Source organism: Candoia aspera, chromosome 13 (genome assembly GCF_035149785.1).
Source record: "Candoia aspera isolate rCanAsp1 chromosome 13, rCanAsp1.hap2, whole genome shotgun sequence".
NCBI lineage: Eukaryota > Metazoa > Chordata > Lepidosauria > Squamata > Boidae > Candoia > Candoia aspera.
In genome coordinates this window covers 4,713,141-4,726,298 of record NC_086165.1, presented here as the reverse complement: position 1 = coordinate 4,726,298, position 13,158 = coordinate 4,713,141, and the positions used below count along the sequence as shown (strand labels likewise).

General features: G+C 45.5%; 1 protein-coding gene across 3 annotated transcripts in view; it reads right to left on the bottom strand.

Annotated features, from left to right (window-relative positions):
- SCAPER (S-phase cyclin A associated protein in the ER) overlaps positions 1 to 13,158 on the bottom strand; it is a 104,524-nt gene that overhangs the window by 82,329 nt on the left and 9,037 nt on the right. For all 3 annotated transcript variants that reach the window (XM_063314259.1, XM_063314258.1, XM_063314257.1), the window contains 3 exons: positions 10,242 to 10,436; positions 3,707 to 3,807; positions 1,361 to 1,477 (listed from right to left, as the gene is read on the bottom strand). In XM_063314259.1, coding sequence (XP_063170329.1) covers positions 1,361 to 1,477; positions 3,707 to 3,807; positions 10,242 to 10,436 — 413 coding nt within the window. The remainder of the gene's footprint in view (positions 1 to 1,360; positions 1,478 to 3,706; positions 3,808 to 10,241; positions 10,437 to 13,158) is intronic.

Genomic DNA, 13,158 nt, shown 5'->3' with positions numbered 1-13,158 from the left:
TATTACTGTAATTTTATATTGTATATTTTATTCATTGTATGATTGTTGTTTTAATTGATTATTGTAAACCGCCCAGAGTCCCCTGATGGGAGGAGATGGGCGGGGACAAATTGGATAAATAAATAAATAAATAAATCACAAATAGTAGAACAACAGTGGCAAAAGAAAGCAAAGGTAGTCCAATGATAATAGATGCCTTGGGTGCAATTCCAAAACATCTGGAGCACCACTTGAACACCATCGGCATTGACAAAATCACCATCAGTCAATGGCAAAAGGCAGCTTTACTTGGAACAGCTCACATCCTGCGATGATACCTTTAATATTATTAAACAACAACTGCCTATCTTGTCCTAACAGCCAGGAACCTCGCTGAGACAAGGAACAGGTCTCTAGTGTTTTATTGTTGCTACATAACAGGGAAATCCTAACAAACTGAAGAAGCGTGGGAAAAACCCAGACAGATCAACCCCAAAGGCTAAGGCGGTCCCGATCTGTGTCTCTTGGAATGGCTACCTAATTCCTCAGTGCTACGCATGCACTTTACAGCCTGGATGGAAGCCCCCTGCTCGCCATCCTCACTCATGACATATCCCAAGTTCTTGGGAAGGACTCGATAGGTGAACAAAAATGCCAAATCCAGCCTGAACATCCGGCTCACAGTGTGACCAACCATAATAGCAAGATGAAACAACATGGCAATCCAATAACGATACTTAGCAGCAAAAAATAAAATAAAAAGCAAAGTGTGACATGGAGAAGGAGAATAAACACTTTGGAGGATGGGGAAAGGTGTACGTCTGGAGTGAGCTTTTAACAGCGAAGAGCATAGATAGACAACTTTTGGGCCACATCTGGAGCCTCAACTGCTCTCTATATGGCCTGTGAAGGCTCACCGAGTTTTTCCCACCCCAGCTGATGAGCCAGCAGCTGGGAAGCAGAAAGCTGGCTGGGTGACCTTGGGCCAGTCCCTCTCTCTCAGCCCAACTCACCTCTCAGGGTTGCTGTTGTGGGGAAAAGAGGAGGAAGGAGTATTAGGTATGTTCACTGCCTTGAGTTATTTATAAAAATAATAATGGCAGGATAAAAATTAATTAATTAAACAAACAAACAAACAAATAAAATTTCCCTGCTGGTGTGAGCAGCAAGGAAGCAGAAACCTTCACCAGGATTGTAGGCCAGGTGTCAAAAGAGAAGTTAAAGTCTCCAGCAACCTTGACCAGTCGGTGGCCCTCTAGACACGCTGAGCTACGCTTGTTTCTGTTTGGCTGGTTGCAGCCCACCCACTGGGAGGGCAGCAAGTTTTTAGCACATCTCCATTTTCACCCTTGAAATAGTAAAAGCTGCTCAATTCGCATACCCGAAATTAAGACTTCTCCGGGCATTGGATGTTGCGCTGATTCTGTCGGTTGATGGGCTCGGAATGACATGGCGCCCTGGGGACATCTTCTTTACTTCCCACGCTAGTGAGGTTGGCCTGAAAATGACGAAGAATGCTAAGCAAAGAAGACACCGTTCCTTCCCCCACAATTAACGTCACTCCCCTCCCGGACGTTGCAATGCACAGGTAAGCCGTGTGGGGTCCACCATTAGTACAAAGCTGTCTTGTCTTTTTCACTTCTCTGATGACATTGCCAATAATTTTCTTCTTCCCACACCAAAGAAGTCCTAAATATTTGCACTCGGGATAAAAGCCTCTTCACCCGAGGCCACAAAGTGTCCAAAAAATAAAACTTCCTCTCTCAGCATGTCCTTAAGGTCTTTACATGGTCACTTTCTGAAGAGGCCCTAAACAGTTTTTGTTCTAAGCAACATTAATCCATTTTTCGTTTTCCATATTTAACTACTCCTATTGGTAAATCCCTAATTTGCTCATGCCTTACATTATAAATACCCTGTTTTCTAGCAGGATTGTGGCTTAGCTGCTTCCTTTATCATATGCTTGGATATTTGGGGTAGGCGATTGACTGTAAAAGTGTATTTATCTTATAATGATGCTAATTATTCCTGCTTCCCCAACCCCAATCCTCAAAAAGGCAATTAAGATGCAACAAACATTTAACTTGATCCTTAAAATAATTCTGTATTTTGTTACAGCTTCATCTCCCCTAGTCAAGAGCCCTGACACTGAGAAAAACAATGATTCCCTAGTAATCTGCACACTGGTGAAATTAACTCAAAGGCCAGGTTGCAGAGAGATGCAACAATGCGACATTACGAATCCAGTTTGTTGAAGCAGCCCCAAGGTCTAGGTTTACCACCATAACCAAGTCCAAGCCAAATAAGCTATAATGTACGAATGCAGCCTCTAAGTTGTGGAAACGGGAGCTTTCCTTCAAATCAAATTCAGACAGGTTTCCTATTCTGGTTTTGCTGTAAGCTAGGCTTTATAGCTGTTCCACTTTGCTCGATTCAGGTATCTTGACAAACAACCGTTATTACAAACCAGTGAGGAATAAGAAAAGTGGAGGGAAAATCTGCAGGCGTAAGGGCCATTGCTGATTGTAAGAACACGTTTTGGCCATAAGTTGCCTGTATTTTATGTGCAATTACAATCCAAATTTGTGCTATGCTGAGAAAGGAAGGAAGGAAGGAAGGAAGGAAGGAAGGAAGGAAGGAAGGAAGGAAGGAAGGAAGGAAGGAAGGAAGGAAGGAGAGGGAGGGAGGGAGGGAGGGAGGGAGGGAGGAAGATGGAGGGAGAGAGGGAAGAGAACAGAGAGAGGGGGCAGAGAGAGGGGAAGGGACGGAGGGAGGGAGGAAGATGGAGGGAGACAGAGAGAGGGGAAGGAAGGAAGGAAGGAAGGAAGGAAGGAAGGAAGGAAGGAAGGAAGGAAGGAAGGAAGGAAGGAAGGAAGGAAGGAAGGAAGGAAGGAGGAAAGGGAGGGAGGGAGGAAGATGGAGGGAGGGAGGGAAGAGGACAGAGAGAGGGGGCAGAGAGAGGGGAAGGGAGGGAGGGAGGGAGGGAGGGAGGGAGGGAGGGAGGAAGGAAGGAAGGAAGGAAGGAAGGAAAGGGAGGGAGGGAGGGAGGGAGGAAGATGGAGGGAGGGAGGGAAGAGGACAGAGAGAGGGGGCAGAGAGAGGGGAAGGGAGGGAGGGAGGGAGGGAGGGAGAGAGGAAGGAAGGAAGGAAGGAAGGAAGGAAGGAAGGAAGGAAGGAAGGAAGGAAGGAAGGAAGGAAGGAGGAAAGGGAGGGAGGGAGGAAGATGGAGGGAGGGAGGGAAGAGGACAGAGAGAGGGGGCAGAGAGAGGGGAAGGGAGGGAGGGAGGGAGGGAGGGAGGAAGGAAGGAAGGAAGGAAGGAAGGAGGAAAGGGAGGGAGGGAGGAAGATGGAGGGAGGGAGGGAAGAGGACAGAGAGAGGGGGCAGAGAGAGGGGGAGGGAGGGAGGGAGGGAGGAAGGAAGGAAGGAGGAAAGGGAGGGAGGGAGGGAGGAAGATGGAGGGAGGGAGGGAGGGAAGAGGACAGAGAGAGGGGGCAGAGAGAGGGGAAGGGAGGGAGGGAGGGAGGGAGGGAGGGAGGGAGGGAGGAAGGAAGGAAGGAAGGAAGGAAGGAGGAAGGAGGGAGGGAGGAAGATGGAGGGAGGGAGGGAAGAGGACAGAGAGAGGGGGCAGAGAGGGGAAGGGAGGGAGGGAGGGAGGGAGGGAGGGAGGGAGGGAGGAAGGAAGGAAGGAAGGAGGAAAGGGAGGGAGGGAGGTTCTTTCCCAGTTACCTGCTTTGAGCATCGGCCTTCTCCAACTTCTCCTGCAACTGAATCCAATCTATCAAGGCTTTGAAATCTCGCACGTAGTTGTCTAACATCATCAACACCTCCTATGAAGAAACATTTATCAAAAGAGGAGCCACCGAAAAGCAGCAACAAAATGAAATCACAAAGGAATAAGCCAGGAAAAAAATAACCATAAAAATAAATAATACTTAGAAGGCATGGGCTGCAGCACGAGAACAGCTCCTTTTTTGCAAACTGGAGCAAAACTCATCCAGTTCCTCATATTTCAGAAATTGTTCAAACCAAGCTAGGAGCTGCTGGAAAAGTTGAGCATGCCACGGCCTGACCCATACGGTGACCTCCGATTTGCAGAAAGAGTTTTTGCAATATTTTCAATGCTTAAAGTACGAAATAGGAAATAGTTAAATATTGCGGAGTTCACTGCCACAAGTCACAGCAATAATCCTCACTTGTGGAAATCCCACATAATTTTATCGTAAGCCGCCTAGAACCACGTATGTGAGGTGGGCAGCCATCTGAAGCCAACAAATAAGTAAGTAAGTGGACTTGAGACAACTGCATTTAAGTCATGTTTTTATGGATCCGAAAAGTTCTTAGGGATTCAGAGAGATGCGTCCACTTAGAACGATTAGCCACGATGATAAAACGGAACTGTCACGTTCGCACGTCCTGGAATCATGGGGCTGGAAGGCACCTTGGTGGTGCCCAGAGAAGAAATCCTCAAACAGCTGCCCAACCTTGGCTTGAAAATCTCCAGCGATGGAGCCCTCACAATTTCAAAAGGCAGGCTGTTCCACTGCTTAACAGCTGTCACAGTCAGAAAATTCCTCTTTATCTGAGTTTAGATCTGTCTCTATGAAGGTTCCACCACTGGTTTTTGACCTGCCCTCAGGCATTATGGGGAATAAATCCACACACCCTTCCCTGCGCAGCCCTTCAAGGGTGGGAAGACTTCTATCGGGTCTCCCCTTAGCTTTCTCTTATTTAGGCTAATATTAGCTGCTTAGCTATGTTCAGCTATTGGCTCCTTTTCAGCAGGTTTTAATAGTAAATGCAAGTAAAAGAAAATGGGCATCATTATTGGGACACACCAAAGTAGCTGATCAAAGCCTTTGAGGCTTTGCACAAAGGAGCAACTTTTTCTTTTTTTAAGGCAGGTGACCCCAAAAAGAGCTGCCCGTAGCCCTGAGCATACAGCTAGGAAATGCTCTGCTTCGATTCCAGCGGTGGTCTGTCGGTGTAATTGAGCGAGGAACCGTAAAAAGCAAGCTTTTTAGTCTCGGCCTAACCGTTTGCTGCTTCCCAGGACTGACCCCACCTGAACAACAAGCAATTATATTACCGGGACTGACGGCACACCGAAATTACAGTTAATGGCTCAAAGGAGCCTCTGTCAGAGCAGGCTTATCCAAACTTATCAGCGCAAACAGCGGGCAGCCGTAACTCGAGTCCTATGGGACAAGTCAGACAAGGATTTGGAGCTGCCCCCGAGTCACGGAGGCCTGTCTTCCTCCCCAAAGCCATGAAGGCCATTTTGTCAAGCGGGAGGCCGCGGAACAAAAGTGGGTCTCCAACCCTCATCGCAAACGTCCTGATAAGAGCAGATAGATGTCCAGCTAAAATTACCAATTAGTTTACCAATTGGCTGCAATGGATTCGATTGGTTTGTAATTAATTCTGGTTACCGGCGCACCCCGCCGGGTGGTTGGCGCCATCCTTTTGTCCTGATGACACACAATCCTCGTGCGCGGGGCCCTGGAGTCTCGCCCATCAATACAGCTCTCCTCTTTATCCACAGACGTAGCAGATACACCCTCTGGTGCTGAAGCAGTGGAAATGTGGACCACTTGAGAAGGGTCTCTCTCTGTCTCCCACCCACCCACAGAACTGCTCAGGGGCAGCCCGCTTTGACACTATTGTCACAACCCTCTAGATACTCCAGGACTATCCAAGGTCAAGTACCCCCATATTGCAATTCCTCGAGAGAAAGAAAGACAGAGGGTTGGGATTCAAAGAAAAAGCGAGAAACGATGCACTTCGTTAGAAAGCTTTTTTCTGCAATCCCAGGCGCGTTTACCCCAAAGGGAGTCTCACTGGATGCAGCAGGAGCGGAAAAATTAGGAACTGCTTTTGCTAAACTCCCACAACGGTGAGATGGCAGTGAATCTGAACGGCCCTTCTGTCCTTTCAGCCACGGGTGGGGGAAGGACCCCGCGTTGAAGGCATCTCTTTATTTAGTATGATAAAGCTCACAAGGCAAGTTGGATTCAGTTACAGTCTCTTGGTTTTGTTCACTGGGGAGGGGGGGGTGCTCGACTGTTTTCTTCCTTTATAGACTTCCTCCGCAATCTTTTGTGGCTGGTTTTTATTACATAAAAATGCACTTTTAAAAAGATCCTAAGGAAGAATCCGGAAGGCACAAGGAGGAGTAATCCAGTGGAGTTAATGATGCCTCCAGTTTCTTGTCTCTATATAGCAGTGTTTCTCAATCTCAGCAACTTTAAGATGAGTGGACTTCAACTCCCAGAATTCCCCAGCCAGCATGGCTGGCTGGGGAATCCTGGGAGTTGAAGTCCACACATCTTAAAGTTGCTGAGGTTGAGAAACACTGCTATATAGCCTAATATCAATCTGTTACAGAAGAGATGGCAAGAAAGTTAGAGAGAGAGAGAGGATAGGTAAGCAGAAAAAGACACCATGAATGCAAAGAGCTTTGGGGACGAATCCGAAGAAATCTGTTCAGCAATGTCTGGAAAACTCTCTGAATGGCAACTCCTGAGGTTGGCTGAGGTTCCAGCAACATCTGGAGGGCCACAGGTCCCCCACCTTGCCTACTGGGCCAGTCTGGTGCAGAGGTTAAAGTTCTGGAGTAGAAACCAGAAGACAGTGCGATCTAGTCCTCCTTGAGCCATGGAAGCCGGCTTGGGGACTTTAGGCCAGTCCTCTCTCTCAGCCAACCCATCTCAGTGGGTTGCTGTTGTGGGGAAAATAGGAGGCAGGACACTTATGTATACCACTTTTGAGTTGTACAAAATAAAGGCCGGATATAAATCTAATAAAGCAATGAATACTGGTTGCTTCATTCGTAACAACAATACATAATTAGACTGCTGGGAAATCCAAGTGAGATCACTGGCACCATTTTTTTTGCATGCATGGAGAGACGGGAGTTTCATCCTTGGGGTCACACACACACAGACACACAACTATGGGAAGACAGCTAGGAAAATGCTTGAATCATTTAATCCTATCCCCCAACTCGTTAGAGAAAGGCAACCCAAACACAATTATGGGGAAGAAAATACGGAAGACTTCAGGTTGACCATTCAAGACTTCTGCAGCAATTGACCCTAAGGCGGGTTTTAAGGCTCGGTGAGAGTATCAGCCACTGATTTTCTGGCGGCCCCTCCCTGCCCTCCCTCCCCCAGCCCTTGAGCCAACAGCTTCAACCGCAAACAGTCACCAGAGCCCCATCCCATTCAGAAACAAGAAACACTGCCCTCTAAAAGACTGCAATCAATAACCTTGGCCAACTTTCTCAACAAATCCACCCGGCTTGTCTCCTTTCAAGAACAAAATGCCAGTTCGCTCTTTCTTTAGCTTAACGCTAAGATCGGAAGTCAAGATTTACATTGATTTCGGAAAAGATCGCCGTCTGCACGCTAACAAATTATTTAAAAGCTACACAAATGTCGTAGAGATCAGCGCATACATCTGACTCTATTTTCCTGCCAGCCACTGCTTGACTAACCCAACCACCTTTAAAAGCTGCAGAGTATTTTTATTAAAAACAATGGCTTCAAGTGAATTTGTATGATTTTGCAGTGGGTTCCACTTGTACTGTAATTTTTAAAACATAAATCCGAGGAGCTAAGATGTTATAGATCGTCACCAAACCATGCATCACAGCACGATTAACATTTTCAAAATGTATCTTTGTATTGTAGGAATTCTGTATGGTTTTAAAAAAACCTAAATTTTGTAAACAAAATAATTGTTGGATAATCACACTACTATCCATTAACAGGCCTAACTCTTTTCAGAAACAAGGGTTTATTTTCATGTTTATATTAAAAGAAGTCTTGGCTACATAATATTTCCTTCCCAGCATAACTTGAGTGGAATGATTGGAATTCTGGATGAGGTCTTGGATCTGCAAAGATGTCATACAAATAAAGTACTAATTCTCTCAGCCATAAATATTTAGAAAATCACAATCCAATTACAGAGCAAGTCATATCAGATCCTGTCTTTTTTTAAAAAGAAAATCATGGGGGAAATTTCTTGAGTGAGAAGACAGTGGTAAGAGTTTCTTTCTTTTTTAATGTAAATTAAATTGCATTAAACCGACAGCCGGCTTGGAAGCCACAAGCCACTGTTTGGTTTCAAAATTCACTTAGGAGCCTGCTTTGTACACTAATCTTACAGCCAACTTGGCAGTCTTTTGTTATAGTAGAAAACTAAATATTCATGTCCTGGTGAAAATTCAGTTTTATACACAGACCTTTAGCTAACGGTTTCCAGAGCTGGGAGAAAAAACCTCCAGCACAGTGAAAAGGGGAAAACTCCATGGAATCTATCACCAATTTCTGAATTTTGACCACTCCTGACTTTTCCCAGTCTTATTTAGCAATTCGTAACGGTTCACTCACTATAACGCCACCGAAAGAATCAATCTATTGTTACCGAGAAGCCAAACAGCTTCCAGTTGAGTTGGAGAAAAATACGGCCCCGCGACGTGTCTGTTTTCCATCAAAAGTTAGGATGAAGAGAGCTAACTTATGACTAGGTCCCACCCAGACTTTGTTTATACTAGGCCATCAATCAAGCTCCCTGGCTTACCACCGGCAACTGACTGAGAAGAACGATAACTATCTCTGCAGAAAAGGAACAATGTGCAATTAAGACACTGAACAGGAAGCCGAAAGAATGCGGGTCCCAGCAGAATCTCAACAGCGCCCCCTACAGAACAAATGGGATCCTGAAGGACGAACGCGGGGCTCTCGTAAGTCAGTGACCACGCCGAGGGACCAAAGTCTTGATTCATCCCACAACAGCACAGAAAAACAAGGCACGCAGGAATGACAAAGTGATTAAAGATTACTGCATTATTTGGGTGGGCATTTTTAATACTGGCCTTTTCAGCGTGCTGGCTCTGCTAGAACTTAATGGATGTTGCATTCATTAGGCATGTGTTTTAAACATGATGAACCCTGAGTATGTAATCCCATATAAAAGCATGGTCTTCATGAAATCACACTACTGTGCCTATACGCTCTCCATTAAAAGAAAAGGAAAATATGTCATTTCCAACGGAGTGATCGATTCAGTCTGCTCTTGACTAGCCCAGTGGCACATTAAGGCCCACAGATTTAAACTCCGGCTGGGAACACCCAACACACTAAGCCAACATCAAATAAACCACATTGCAGCTTAAGAGTTTTGGATGATCTCAAGTGTTTTAACTTACTCAGTGTATCATGACTGAGCAACTATGGTACTATATTATATGTAAACCCAGACAATGAAAGCTTAAAGTGCAGTACAGGTAGTCCTCATTTAGTGACTGCCTCATACAGTGACTGTTCACAGTGATGACAGTGATGCAAAGGTAACTCTGCGACCAATCCTTGCACTTACGACCTTCACAGGTCTGTAAAGAAAGGAAAGTTGAAGTAAGACCATAAGCAGAGTCGTGGTTTCACTCAGCAACCGCTTTGCTTAACAACTAAGTTGCCAGTCCTGATTGTGGTCGCTAAATGAGGACCATCTGTAAAACTGCTTGCTGCTAAATTACAGAGCAACTAACTTATCATTTTTCTTTCCTTTAATCAAACACGTACCACAGAACTATAGGGAGATGGGGAAGGAAGCGGACACTCCATTGTACCATTGTAAAAATCCTGAAAAGCTTTCGATAGAAAATGGACCTGAGGGACCGTCTCATCCCTATTACATCAACCTGCCCCACCCAGTCATGCAGGGAGGGCATGTTACGGGCCCTGTCTGTAAGAGAATTCAGTCTGGCGGGGTCCTGGAAGCGGGCTGTCTCTGCAGCAGCTCCCACCCTCTGGAACATCTTTCCCCCAGAAGTGAGGCAGGTCCCCTCGCTCCTGAACTTCCACAAGAAGCTAAAAACCTGGTTTTGCCAGCGCGCCTGGGGCGGGGAAGGGAACAGTCATTCTTGGGGATGGCTGGCACCCTAGAACGGCCCCTTATATATTCACGGACTGAAGTAGAACCTTACTGCCATCTGGATTTTATTGCATTTTATATTTTTATCTCCAATTTATTTCTATATGTAATGTATTATTTATAGGTTGGACTGAATTTTAAATTTTATTTTTACTGTAAACCACCCAGAGTCCCTCCTCAGGGGGGAGATGGGTGGTGATACAAATTTGATAAATAAATAAATAAAAGTAATAAACACTTTTAAAAGCAGAAAAGAGTCCCGGGAGCATCCAAAGACCGTCCAAGCATCCATCCCCCTGCAGACCCATCAGGAGAGCCTTACTTTGCATTCTACAACGCTCTGATCCGATTCACACGTGACGTAAATTTCATCCACCGCACGCCTCAGATTGTCGAAAAGGAAAGCCCAGTATCGTGCTCGGAGGTCGACTTTCCGTGGCTGCCTTGCCTTGGTGGGGCTTTTATAGAAAGTCTTCTCCCCGGGTGCTGGTGTGATTTTGCAGTCCGACGCTGTGCTCTGCCAAAGAGATCCAGAAAGCTCACGGGTGTGCTAAACTGAGTTTCGTTTCAACTGTTTATTTTTTTTAAGCAAATCTCACTTGTTCAGGTTCACTCACGAGACTAAGCTATGAAGCATGATTCAGGTAGGTTCACGTATCCTCTCTATCGGTGCTTCTCAAACTCGGCCACTTTCAGGCAGGTGGACTTCTGCTCCCAGAACAGGGCAAGGGGTTGGCCTAGATCAGTGTTGTTCAGACTCGGCCACTTTAAGAGGCGTGGACTTCAACTCCCAGAATTCCCCAGCCAGCCATGCATGGGAGTTGAAGTCCACAAGTCTTAAAGGGCCCAAGTTGGAGAAGCACTGATCTAAATCGAACAAACCACATACCCTGAAGTCCCGGGCAAGGCTATCGCTTGAGAGCTTTGGATTGGGACAAGTAGAGGGAGCAGTCAGGTCAAAATTCCCACTAGGAAGAAGTTCCTAGGTAGCCCTCCAAAACTAGCTGCCATTTAGTTGTTCAATCCAAAGAGCTGATTTATTGATTTATTGATTTATTCCGCGTCCAGATCAAACTTTGCTCTGCCAATTGAAATAATACAATCGGGTGTTCCCTGGAAATGGTGAACTACACCGGCTAATCCTTCTAACACCAGATCAAACCACAGCAGAGCAAAAGAGCTGTAGCCCAACAGTAAGGAATTTTCACCTCTGGCGTAGGTACACGGAAGCATCTATGAATGCATGTTTTTGGCAACATGGTTTTGGGGTTTTTTGGAGGGTGGGGTTGGCAAGAGGTTAAGAAGGAGAAAAGAAAAGGAGAAAGAGACATATGAATCCGGCTTGCAAAAGGCTCCTTTAAGGCAGCTCAGATTAATCTGTGACTTGCAAGCCTGCCCAATTTTTACCCTTTGCCAGTTCAATAGCTCCATATGCCTTCAGCTAGTGAGCACGGCTCCATAACAGCCAAGCCTGAAATAAGGCCAAAGGAGTGTTATGAACTTGCCGTGAAAAGCCAAAAGCAATAGGAAATAGAGCTTAATGCCTGCTGGAGTTTTGGATGGACGTTATTCATTCTATAAACGGGAAAAAGAATGAGTTATGGGTAACAGCCAAGCCATCAGCTGCGAGTCAACACAGGGTTCTTTCCGAGTAAGCCGCTCTGTATTCAGAGGGACTTACTTCCAAGTAAACAGCACAAGAGTGGTGATACCAGGATGATGGAAATATTACGTATAAAGGGGCTTTTCCTCTCACTCCCCCCAAGGGCCTTTGCAATCTTTATATTCCATCAGTGACACAGTAATAAACTTCACTCCACTTTGCGGAAATAAAAACTGGCTTCAAAGGACTGATCTTTCTCAGCTTGGCATGAAGGTGCAAAAATAAAGGGCCGTAGCTTAGTGGAAGAGCATGAACGTTACACGTCAGGTGTGCTCAGTTCCGCCTCCAGCGACACCACCTAAAATTGGGAAAGAACTTTGCCCCCAGTTCTGGACTTTGCATATGGTTGCTCTCACTTTTTTTTTGCGGGGGAGGGAGGAAGCAGCTACAGGTAGTCCTCACTTAATAACCACAATTGGGACCAGCATTTTGGTTGCTAAGCGAAGCAGTCATTAAGTGAATCTGACCCAATTTTATGACCTTTTTTGCAGCAGCTGTTAAGCGAATCACCTTGGGTGTTAAGCAAACTGTGTGGTGGTTAAGCGAATCACATGGTTCACCATTGATTTTGCTTTCCGGAAGCCAGCTGGGAAGGTTGAAAATAGTGATCATGTGACCACGGGATGTTACGACGGTCATAAATGTGAACTGGTTGCCAAGCACCCGAACTGTGGTCACGTGACCACAGGGGCCACTGCAACAGTCATTAGTGCAAGCACAGGTCGTAAGTCAGTTTTTTCAGCATGGCCATAAGTCCAAACCATCACTAAATGAATGGTTGTTAAGTGAGGACTACCTGTACAGCCAAAATGAAACATGCTTAAGAGGAGGCAAAAATTAAACTGCAAAAATTGTTGTGTTTCAGAACAGCATCTTCCCAGAGGTCTGCCTGTTCTTCTGTATTACACTTTTTTTTCTCCTACATGTTTAGTCCCACCTTACTCCTCAAAACTCCCCAATCAGAGGATGCAAACATTTCAATTCAAATTACCCCAAATTTGAAACAGCCCATTTCAAGTGCAAAACAGGCTATTTCAAGCAAAATTTCGAGGCAGAACTAATAAAAAACTTGGCTGTCATTTATAAGCAGAGCCTAATAAACCCAAGGAAGCTCAGGCTAAAAAAAAAAAAGAAATATAATTTTACTTGTTTGGGATTTTTTTTGTCATGATTACCAGACATTAAATGTGGTAAAGTCTATGGCTGGGCTCCCACAGCATGCTAAGCCACAACCAAACCATGGTTCTAACAAGCCATTGTGCTGTATGATTTGTGAACTCTGACCCTGTGTTTTGTAGAGCACAGCATGTTGAGTGAGTCCATCCTGTAAATGAGTTGACAGAACATGCTAAACCACAGTTTGTTGGCCAAACCACAATAGGTGGTCTGGGTTAACACAATGTGCTACATTGATCCTAATCCTAACCAAACAAATCCCATCATGGCTTAGCATGATGTATGAACCCAGCCTCCTTGGCTTAATCAACAGGCCATTATAACACAATCACAATGCGTGATCCCAGTCTATGTTTAAGCACACCAGGGCTTATTCTGCCTAAGTGTGCAAAGGTTTGTT